This window comes from Dinoponera quadriceps, unplaced genomic scaffold, assembly GCF_001313825.1.
Source record: "Dinoponera quadriceps isolate SergipeBrazil2010 unplaced genomic scaffold, ASM131382v1 scaffold113, whole genome shotgun sequence".
NCBI lineage: Eukaryota > Metazoa > Arthropoda > Insecta > Hymenoptera > Formicidae > Dinoponera > Dinoponera quadriceps.
Window position 1 is genome coordinate 848653 of NW_014554899.1, and position 12143 is coordinate 860795.

A 12143-nucleotide genomic window follows, 5' to 3' on the forward strand; every position below is an offset into this window, starting at 1 on the left:
CTTAAACGTACTCTTAAAATCAAGTCCTGATTTTCGTCGAATTTGCAATGAAAAACCTATTTAGTTGATTCAAAGCTTGGTTTGGATATGGGCAAATAAAATGTTTCGGTTGTGAGAACCGAAATTTCTCTGAAACGAAAATGAAAAATATTTGATTTCAGAGAATCAAATCTGTGTCTTTCAGTATGTTTTATTCTAATTACTATTCGCCTTGTATGGAAATGTACAAGGACATTGTTGATGGTAACATCGCGATCCCATATCTCTCTCGTTATCATAATTCGCTTCTATCATTTCAATTCGTAATTGACATACTCGATCACACAGATCGCCGAAGAAATCAGCCGGGAGAAAAAAATTAGCTCCCACAGCTAAAACTCGCTCCCAAGATAAAAATCAGCTGTTCATACAATACAATTGAAATTCAATTAATTTAGCTAATTTCTTCATCCCTGTATCTAGTTTTTAGCTTCCACGACTAAAAACTAGGTCTGGTAATTAAATTCTAGTTGTATTACACGAACAGTTAATTCCTCTTTTCCGTGAAGCTTGCGAACGCCCGCAGCTTCCGTAAGAGCGCACGTGTGGTCGCCGTTCGTGCGAGCTGTACCGTGATAGTCGTCGGGCGCAATAATATCTGCGTCGACGACTAGTTCTCGTAGCGGTCATCAACACAAACATAAACACCGCACCTAATGTGGGTCAAGCTCGTTGCGGGCCACACGACTCCGAGAGCGCGCTCTCGATCACGGGAGTACCACTCGTGGATGCACCTACACGACGTCGCCCTACGGAGCAGAGACGGGAGGTAAGAGGTGAGATTTTAAGCGGCGCGTGCCCTCCTCCTCTTACCCGCCTCCTCCTCTCTCTTCCAGCGCCTCTTCCTTTCTCCTCTGGAGATAGGAGGAACGGTACTTTCCAGGTACGATTCGAGTAAAAGGGATTCCGACCGACCGAGCGACGCCCACGCGCTGTGCGCCGGCACACCGCTTCGCTTTCTACTTTTCCAGACAGCACCGTCTAGATGATCTACGAGCGATGGTTCTCCGCTAGGAAGAGCGCGGAATACGTGTGGCGTGCCTCGTGAAAAAAAAAAGCTGACTCGCAGCGACGATACGCGCTCGTACGTGCTGATAAATTATGTTACCGCCATCGCCACGTCGTCCTCGTCGTCCACCGATGCTCGCGAGCTGCTCTTTCATTGCGGGACGCGTTCACGTCCGAGCGAGACTCCGTCGCTCCGAACGTGAACGCTCCGGATGTTACGAGCGAAGCAAATAGTAAGTATGGCGATTAAAATAATAATTGCCCACGTGTCATCATCACCTCTACGCCGAACGTGGTAATTATCTAATCGTGATTCTGACGTGCAACACAGATATGGTGTTACTTAACGATAGGATGAAACTGCGTTTACGTGTGTGCCCCGTCAATATATTTCAACGATAAAATCGATAGTTATTATAAACTCGTTAAAAATGAGTACATTGTTTTTATAAAGATTCGTAGTAATTGTTTTCATGATTACATGATTTTCATGATTACTGTTTTAATGATTACATAATGCTTGCTTTTCTCGGCTTCTCGTTAAACGTTGAATCGCGGCGCGTTCATCCCGACTCTGTTTCGCACGAGAACAAAGAATCACGATCGAACACGTCTGCACGTTCGCTGTGTCGCTAGGTGATTGTAACCCGTGTAACGGCACTTCCTGGTGGAAGTGTTGCGACGAGACTCACTTTTCCCTTTGACGAATTCCGAATTGAGATCCGCTGACACATCGTAGCTACCGGCGACGATCAGTAGGAGGAATGTCACGCCGAGGAGGTTGCAGGTCGACAGCGCTTGCAGCCCGTGTCGGTAGTTGAACATGATGAGCTTTCATGCCCTTTACGAACCCGTAGGCCTTGCCAAGGTGACCTGAGCGAGGATTCCCTCTTCTGCTTCGTGGACCCGTCGACTGTCACGAACGAGGAGAGGACCGGAGGAGCTTCGTAAGGCTGTTTCCGCCGCTGCCATAGCTCTCCCTTCTTCACCGTGCATGTCGCATGTCCGGCGTTAAAGTGGTCGCGATTGTCTGAAAAGAGAAGGATCTTCAATTAGTGGAAAAGCTATGTTAAGAGGGTCCCGCTCGTAGTAACCGTTTAGCGGTACACGCGGCTGTCTAAACGTCGACTTTGATTCGTTTTTCATTTTCCCTTATTAGGTTGACACGCAACAGTTCGTTCGGTTTTTCAATTAAAATGTAATATTGATTTATTTTTAAATACAATCAATTAAATATACATTCGATGATTTTCGAGATTCTGGAATTTCTGAGCAAAAAACCGATAAAAAAGCGGAACGAACTTTAACATTAACTCAATATGTTATCCAAGCTTCATTGAGACAGGAAATTGCGCACTTTACAGGAAAATAAAAACTCCAAGAGCCCGAGGCGACGTGAAGATTTCGATAGACGCGTTTGCAACGGGTAACGCCCGGTGAAAATGCGATTGTACTTTTCCCGGATGAAATAAGGAGCGAAGGGCAATCAGTGTAAATCATCCCCCGTTGTTGAAATCCCTCTTATTTCCATTAGCGCTCTCGGAGAATTATGTTTCGCGAGTTACGCGTGTAAATCAATAACTATCAGCCACTACGATGAGTTACGCCGATTGGTGTGCTTCCCACCCGAGCACGTGTTCTTAAACAACCCCAGCAACGATGTCTATTACACATCGTCTGAATAATGCTACGAAGCATGCATCCCCGATCGTATCACATCGCGGTATGCGTTGCGCAGCCGCTCTCTAATGAATAGCGCGACAGTATCATAAATATGCGCTCGCGTCTCAGACAAACTGTTAACGTTTACTCAATTTCCTTTAAGTGTGATTCGAATTGGCGTGATAAATTCAACCGTCAACTTCGTCTCCAGAGGATAAATCTGTTAACGCGAGATCGCATAAACTGTTCGTAGAACGATAGTTTATATCCCTGGTAGAAATTTGTATTTTACGCATTTTTTTCAGCAGTTATCGGGCAGATTACTAACTTTCGTCTAATAACTGACGAGTAAAACTACTTGGGGTTCCAATTTTGCTGCGGTTACCGTGCACAAAAAATGAGCAAAATTTGAACTCATTTGCTGAACAAAAACAGAGCAATAAATGGACGAATAAACTATTCATTTGATTAATAAGACTCCTGTTCAAATAGACAGTTTTGCCCTAAAAGTATCCTTGAATAAAATTCTATCAAACTTTCGCTCATTTCCTAAGCAGTATTGTTACAATTAATGAGAATGCTTAATATTAGACAGTAACTGGACGAATGTCTAAGTAAACTGTACATATTTCTACCCGAGTATTTCTGGCTGATCAGAAGCACCTCGCGCGTCCAACGAAGGTTAAAGGAGCTCCGTTGCGCCGACTAAACGCTCAATCTCACGTTTTTATCGCGACGATCCGACCCCCTGATTTAATTTGTATCAGCGTACCTCCACGGAGAGGGATCTCACATTCGGTCCCTCGATTTCTCCGGAAGAAAAAGCGCGTAAGCACGAAAAAACATTCACTCGTCCTTTCAGACGGGCCCGGTTGTTGTTGCGTCATCGCCTCGTTCAAAGATTACCTTCGAGGCTCTGCGAGCAGCCTAAGGAAGAATGAGAAGAAACAAAGAGGAGGAAAACGAAGGGATGAAGGCGGAGGAAGAAGGGGCGAAAATCGAAAAAGAGAGGAAGACAATGCAGCTAACAGCAGGTGTCTGCTTGCCTGTTCGTTCCTCCTCCTCCTTCTCTCTTTCGCGTCTCTTCCTCCGTCTCTATCCTCCCCGTCGTCGATCTCATCCGGGAGACCATCCCGACACTCACTCGACTCTCTCTTTGTTCTTTCGCACTCCCCGCGGAGCGGCGAACACGAGTTACCTTATTCGGGCGTGACAAGCGAGGATCAACTTAAACAAATGACATCGACCGAGTCGCGCGCGCGCGGCGACGGCGGCCTGATTGCGGGTGTCTCGTTAAGGTTGTCCCTTCGGATCGTCCCTATTAATTACGATCGGTAGCCGACGACGAGCCATCGTTGACGCGACACCCGATCGTGTGGCTCGTGATTGTCCCGCTTGCTCCCCCTCGCCCTTTCCGACACGATTCTCCTCCGGTCGCCGCGGTACCACGCTGTCTGCCGGCGAGAAAGACGTGGGAGAGACGTCCCGAAGGGGAGACCTCGGGGTGCAGCTCGAGTAACGGCCGATCGTAACGCGACGCGTACAAAGTCGCGCGTTTCCGCGCGATAAGTTCGCAGGACGGACGGGACGAGCGCGATTCGATCGTAAAACGACCGAATCATCGATTTCAGAGAACGGGTCGCGTCGCACAGGTGCAAAATGCGCACGAAACGTTGCGATGATCGCGACGACCTTGTCTTCGTGCGACATCCGACATGGCGAAATTAACACGTCGGCCTCTCGTCGAGGAACTCTCGACTTTTTATCCGAATTTCCAGTCGCAAAATATAATTCCGCCTGATTAACATGCTAAGTAGCCGATGAGTGCCGGAGTTGAGATGCTCAGGCATCGAAATTGTAGTGAGATAAACCATCGGGTTAATATATTGATGTGTTGTAACTCTCGCGATTAATCGCGATCAAGAATTCACCGATACATCGTTTAGCGGGCTTTATGTAGTTAATGGATTCCCCGCGCTTTCGAGAACGCCTCACCTCGGTTTTCTCTAGGATAACGAGCGTGTTCCTGATAGGTTACATCTGCAAATCGCTGATAAGTATTTGCATAGGCGCTGGCGACTTCGTCAGAAATGCGAAGACACGACACGAATTACAAGCCTGCGAACCGGTTTCCAGGCATACCGTTCGAACGGCGGAATTAACCCAAACCTCAAAAGACCGAGGCGCCGTCGACGTTGCACGCTTAATTGCACGGTCGGGACGGTGGACGGATAGTCCGGGCTCGTGCAAATTTTTATCGTACCCCGGACTTTAATCCTCTCTTTATGGCTGTCTATCTAATTGCGCGAGCACGATGCAAAAGCAAAAACACAGCGTGCTATAAACATACTAGCGAGTTTAATCGTGTTGTTCGCGGCCCAACGGCGATTTTGCGAAACCGCGCGAAGAGATCAAGCTCGATCCTCTTGGAACGGAATAAAATCGACGTCTTTACGGGCGACGTAATAAGAAGCGCTTTTTGTACCGCGCAGGTGAAAAGACGCGCGATATCTCTTCCTGCACTCATGCGTGACACGTTTCGACGACTCGGTGATGGTATCCCATCTCAATTAAGGATGACGCGAAATCGAATAATTTACGCTCGCGATAAGAAACAAAGCGGCATCAGCTCCGGTTACAGCGGTCGGTTACCGTCCGGTTGTAACGCTATAACGCCATAAACAATATCCACGCGGCTCTCCATCAGCGTGAACTAGGTATCACCTCTGTCGGACCGCAGATAAGAACTTGGGGCTTTATTCTGGGCGCAAAGCGAACGCTAAGTATGCCCATTTTAAATTCCAACTTCCGTTTTTCTCATACGAGCGTCACGGAGGAAATACTGTAGTAAAAAATTATCACAAAATTCTGTACCGCCAGTACAGAACTGTAAAGCCAGCCGATGGAAAAATAATGAAAAAGAGAGTAATACGGTCGAAGAAAATCCAAGACGAAGGAATGATATCTGTCTTCGACGGAACGAAACGCTGCTAATTTCACTGACAAATATTATAATAGCTCAGAGAGCGAAAAGCGAGCGATGTTAGCTCAGTGCACGCAAGAAGTCTGGAATTTCCTCTCGCGGACCCGGCGAGAATCCTTCGAGCAGGAGCGACGAAATGCCGAATGCAGAGCGTCGCGGACGTCGAGGAGTGTCCAGGGGACAATAAAACGAGGAGGACCTCTCACCACCGCCGTGCGGCGACGTTGATCGTATATATCGTCGCCGGGGAGACCTACGCGTTCCTTCGTCCTTCGTTTTTCCGCCCTCTCTCTGGGGCCTCCGCGCCGTCCCCTCGCCCGGCCGAGGACTCGGGCACAAAAGCGGCGTCCTTTGAGGGAGGGTTCGAAACAAAAAAACGAAGAGTCGGCGAACACGGCGTGCAACCGTGTTAACTGCGCTCCTTATGCATTCATATCCTTGTTTCGCGACAACCTGCTGATTGTTTCCACAAAACGCGACAACCCCCTTGTAACCCCCGTGTATCCCCCCCCGGGCCGGTTTTTCGGTGGCCGCGCAAGGGAGACTTTTAGAGCCACAAGGCGCTGCCGGTGCGAGTCCGCCGCCGGCAAAAAGGATCAATTTGTATGCGGGTGAACGCTCCCCGTTTCTCTCGCCCGTTCTCAACAACGCCGGCCGTCGTAACGTCTCCGCTCACGACAATGGTGACGGCGAGATATAAGGGCGCGCGAGAAACGCGTATGTGCGCCGGAAGACAAGCAATTGAAGAGCCTAGGGCAACAATGTGCCCACGTGAACACGAAAAAGAGCCGCCGCGCCCGAGACGTCCCGAGGTTACATCTGTTCGCGGCTCCAGCCGGCGTGATGGTTTTATTCAAGAACGCTCGGGTTTAGGTAAAGGGTAAGGTGAACGCGAAAACGAACGTCCGGAAGTTGCGATTGTAGAATATGACCTACGAGCTACCATAAGCACGAAAGCTCGCTCCGAGCGGTTTGGTGATCCGGCATGTGTAATAGGGGCGAGAGGGGTGAGACGACGATCTGAAAATTTATCGATTTTTTCTTCATTTTTATAGATGTAATTTTGTGACGTGAAAATAACACGTTTTTTGGAGTAATTAAAGCCTTATCATCTGCATAAACTGAGAAATTGATAGATAAATTTGAATTTTATTTGACTAGAACTTTTTCAGAACGTCTCATCTTGCTCTCATGTATAGGTAATATGACGAAGGTTAAAAATAAAATTTTCACGCACACAAAGAATAATTTTCTCAAACTTTTTATATTATACTGTTATCATAACGTCTGTACGATACAATAAAATAAATGAAATTATTATTTTTGAACAAACCATACCACATTATTTATTATTATTTAAAGCTTCTAATAAGTTCGGTATTAACTCGTCATTTATTATTAACTTAAAAGGAAAAAAAAGGATAAAACGTCCTTTTACCCGTCATCTTAGTCCCTTTTCCTTATCCATTAATATTTCGATTACGTATACACGCTGATCGCGGGGTCTCGACGTCTCGATGTTAACGAGCCCAAGTTGACATGCGTGACGTTAGAGAGCCCGAGAGATCTAATAAACCTCGTTCGTTAGCCGCCAACATCGCCGGCGAGGAAGTGCGGACAGGGCGACATGATTTACCGCTGTTTATCCGCACACGATACCTTCCCGCCATCGTATCGTATGGCCATTTTATCACCGCCAATAATCTCAGCAAAAGTGAAACTCGCTCTCCGAGCGGCGCGACCGGCCGAGTCGCGCGAAACTTCGAAATGAAATACAAGCAGCTCGCAATCTCGCGTGAGACGCCAGTCCCGCGACGACTGCGTACGTGACCCTTCCTGCTTTGATCTTCTCCCTCGACGAGAGCCGGTGTTTCCTCAAGGTGTGCACACGTCGCGCGACATCGCGCGTTATCGGAGGTGTGTGCGAATGCCCGATTAAGAGGCGCGATAAGACGTGCGTCGAGTCACGTATTCCTTTTCCTTTTTAGCAGTCCAAAGGGCCGGCGAAGGGCTTCCTTTTTTAGCGCAAAGCAGAGCAGCTGGCAAGGGACGCGTCGATTCTCTAAATCTCGTTTGCGCGATGATCATCTCGCGGAGGACCGTCTCTCACTTTCCCACCGGCGGAAACCGCGTCTCTCACCGCTCCCCGCGCGCGATTCTCCCTTTCCGACCGCGCATTTCCTTTTACATCCTCCACGAGAGACAGAGATTTGATTTAGAAGTCCGCACAATCGGCCGACCGACAAAAACGGACTCTCCGGTTAAGCAGCTAAACGAACCGGCGATCCCAACGTCGGCTCACTTTCCCATTGGGCCGTATATGGCTCAACATTTGATCCTGCGCAGCCCTCGCAGCAACGACGGGTTGCATGATCGGACGCCGTAAAGCCAGCCGCGGACGTGAACGCCGCCGATTATTCGGCCTTGAAATTGCTATTTGAGATACGTTCCTGTCCGAGGAAAGGAGAGAGAGGGGCCCGCAATATCTCTCCGATTTAACGCTGATGGTACATCCGAACTGGACCCGGCCGTCCAATCGCATCCCTCCCGCCAGCGAGACGCGCGCAAGACGGCGAAGAAGAGGCGAAGAGACGGGAGAGCAACAAGAGCGAGAGGAAAAAACGCCGGGGAGGAAGGGGGGGACACGAGTGCAAAGGGGAGAAATGGTAGCAGCTCGTCAGACACCTATTCGGCTTCCTAGCGGGCGAATCACGTTTCCGCGCTTCGCTTTAATAACGTTCGTGACTTCGTGACGGGCCTCCGCGCTCTCGACCGGGAGAGATATCGCGGCCACGAGGAGGACCGACACGAGGAGAACGCGCGCCACGATCTCGCTCGCGAGAATTCCACGCTGCAGAGCCATGGGTAACTTCTGTCGGCACGACCGCGCTTCGTGCGGTTCTGCATCGTGACTCCCCGAGCAAAGTTCGAGTTCGTGAAGAGTCGCTTCCTCGGATGCGCGTATCTGCCGAGGAGATCCCGCTCTTGGAGAGAGAGAGAGAGAGAGAGGAAGAAAGCGAGAGGATCGATCACGGGGTTGCCTCTACCTCCGCAGGTGAGATTACACTACGGGGCTAATCAATGCTCCCTCCGGCAGTCGGGTGCGTTTCGGCCGATCCTCGACGGATCGCAAATTGACGGTTCCGTCGGGGAATCGAGCGAAAAAGAGAGCCCCGCACGGAGCGAAGGATCGCGAAGGGGACGAATGGTAGTCGAAGATGCATCGTTGAAGCGGCGTGCAAGAGGAAAGATCGCGAAGATAAACGCATTGTGGTGCCGTTCCGAGGGCCGTGTGTTCAAGTCGCGCCGGATTCTTATCTTCGGGATCTATCGTCGCGGAGAAGGACGCATGGACGCCGCTTTGAAGATCGCGCCGGTGCCATTTCTTCATAGCGAAGGCGCCGATAATGGCCGAGCGGAGATGTGCCCGGCATCGAGGATTTCCATCTGAGAAACAGGCGCGAGAAACTTGTTTATTTTTTTCACCCCGACGGTAACACGTTACGCCCACGAGTCCTATGCGCGTTTACTCTCGCTCGTCTCCTCTACGTTTTGTGTAAGACGTCCCACTCGAATTTCTCCGTTAACTATTATTACTATATCAAAAAAAGAGTTGGATTTATGTGATCACTGCTTCATCAATTTGATCCGATGAGATAACTGCTTTCCTGACGGCAACCGGTCTACAAAGACAGTATATAGAAATTGATAATAAACTCGATAAATATAAGTAATTAAAAGAACTGTATAAGATCACGATTTATTAATATAGCCTGTGAAAGGATATAATCCAATTATGCGGTGCACCAACCTCTCACACCGAGCGAGTCTCTTTTATTTCCAATTAATATAATTCCTACATTAACCTAATCCAGGATTTTCATTCTGCATCAAGATCCTATATTGCTTACATTTGTTATTATCGTTATCGTCATTATTAAGGCGCCGTTTATTCGGCGTCCGAAAATTCCGACAAGCGAAAATTAACGACTGTAAAAGTAAAACTGAAGAAAGTTCGGATGTGACAGCAAAGTTTGTGATGTACGAATTGAAGTATCCTCACGAGTCGCGCGCGGTTCGTTTGTCTCTTTTGATATTTTCGTGACGGAATAGTCAGGTTCGCGTCATGTGTCTTCACATGAAGTAAATAATCCCGTCAGACATCGTTCAAACCAGCTCGTCTCCAGCGACAGCTCTAAATCAACCGAGTATATCTCGCGCTTACACGTATCGGTCGTAATCGGTCGCCGAAAATGAATCGTCTAAAGCACATCCTCGGTGTGAACGTTCCCCGCCACGCTCCGTCTAGTAAGTATCGTCGGAATAATTTATGCGTCAATTCCTCGACAAGTTATTTCTTATGTAAGCCTGGATCATTTAAGAGCTTTAATTTTCGTAAATATTTAGCATATTGCATCGCAATTTGGTAGCTAACCGCAACGCATTCTCATCTCTCCAATTATCTCCATATTTATGTAAAAAAAATTGAAAGCTAAAAAATTAGAAATTTTCACGTGCATTTTCAGTAACACGATATTTTCGCGAATTATCGGCATATTTTCCGCACGACTCGTTATCCGTAGCGACGAGGAGTCGTGGCATCGATGTCAATCGCCCGGGGCAATTTCGTCAAGGCAGCACGCGGCTCGTTTCGAAAGGGAGCAAAACGATTTGCAAGCAGCGCAGTAAAACCAAATCCAGCGTGATGTCGCTGAAGAAATCGTCGATGGAAAGTGTAGCGAGAAGAGCGCGCCGCAACTCCATCTACCAAAATGTCAAATTTAATGGCGACAACGGGTCTGGCGAGCGACGCGTGTTTCAGAGGCCTATGAACAACGCGCATAATGCGAGTCGCAACGGCAGTTTCATCGCGTCCATCGAAAAACCGTCCCGAACGTACGCAGAGATGATAGCCGATTACAGCGAGGCAATTCGTAAGACGTCCGTTGCAGCAGCACGAAACGACAATTCTTATTTCGGCAACGCATTGCGCAAGAGTCCATTCAGCACTTTCACGTCGTCGCCTTTGAGCGAGAAAATGATCGATCTCGTCGAACGGAGTGGAGCTTCAGGTAAAGGACAAGCAACCGGCTCACTTTTTTCCGGCCCATTTAATCCATTCGATCGGTCCACCCGACGCGACAGCACGGACGTCGTCGAGCGTCGCGATCTTCAAAATCACGAAGATGCGAGCAAGAACCACCACGTGCAGGTCACCAAAGCCGAGTCGAAGAACGAAGATCAATCTTACGTGAAACCAGTGGCCGATTGCAAGTCCACGCACAACGTTCCCGTCGCATCGAACGGCGCTTTGGCACCGAGGCTGAACGCGTTAGCGAGAAGCTCTCTCGAGTCCTTCGTCACTCCGACGAGGAACGCCAGCAGCACGAACAATTCGCAGGGGATACCGCGAAAAGCGAGCCGCACCGTCGTCGAGACGTCGTCCGCGCGGCCGAGTTCAACGCAGGCGTCAACGAACGCGTCGCAGCGGCCGCAGGTCGAGCTGCACATGGTACCGTCTGCGAAGGAGTCCGTGGTGTCCATCAACGTGGACTCGGTCGGATTATCGAATCCCTTGGGCCCCGAGGAATTGTCCGTCGTCGTGCGGTCTAACCAGGAGAAAACAACAGCCTCGCAGGCGAACGAGGCTCAGTGGAACACGACGACGGCCTGGCAAAGCACGAACAGCGCGGTGCGGCGCGGCGACTTCGGCCCGATGCGCATTTCGATTAGCGAGGACTCCGCGCCGATCAAACAGATTGAGTTTTCAATCAACGGCAAACCGGTTTCCGAGCTGAGGAGCATCGTCGCGCGCACCGAGCGGCTAGACGTGGTGACTTCGTCCGACAAAATCGAGATCAGGGTACCGTTCGCCAAGGAGGACGCGGCGAGCAGAAGTCGAGCGGAGGACGAGTTGCGCAGGAGGAGCGAGCCCAGCCTGGGTGGGGTGCTGAACGTGCAGATATCCGCGAATTTTCAGAACCAACCGACGAAGGGCAGTACGGAGCGAAATGCGGTGACGATTGGCGCTGTGCCGACGACGCCGACGCCGCCAGTTCCCCCGAGTCGCTCGTCGCTCAAGAACCCTAGGAAAACTTCCTCCGCGGCTTCTGACGATACGCGGCAACGCGAGGCTTCCGCTCGGACGGATGTCAAGACCGGTGATACGGTCAAGAGGAAGACTAACGAGCGTGGAATTTCAAGCGGGAGTCGGAGCTCGAAAATCCAACGTGAAAAAGCGAAGAAACAGCCGGCTGATAAATCAACGATGGACGTCCCGTCAGTCGAAAGAACGAACCACGCGGAAACCGAGAGATTATGTGCGAAAAGGATGACGAATCCTCGGTATCCGGAGGCGAACAAGTACGATGAGAAGGAGTCTGCTGACGCTCGCGTCCCCTCGGATATGATCCCCTGGTGGTCGTCCTCGGATGGCTTCAACAGGATGAAG

At 49.6% G+C, this 12143-nt stretch overlaps 1 protein-coding gene across 4 annotated transcripts in view; it reads right to left on the minus strand.

The window, feature by feature from the left end:
• Positions 1-12143, minus strand: part of LOC106742590 (epidermal growth factor receptor) — a 144368-nt gene that overhangs the window by 23322 nt on the left and 108903 nt on the right. For 3 of the 4 annotated variants that reach the window (XM_014615704.1, XM_014615701.1, XM_014615705.1), the window contains one exon: positions 1740-2077. The exons of the other annotated variant lie outside the window; for it this stretch is intronic. In XM_014615704.1, the coding sequence (XP_014471190.1) occupies positions 1740-1872 (133 nt within the window). In that variant the 5' untranslated portion in view covers positions 1873-2077. The remainder of the gene's footprint in view (positions 1-1739; positions 2078-12143) is intronic. 4 annotated transcript variants of the gene reach the window in all.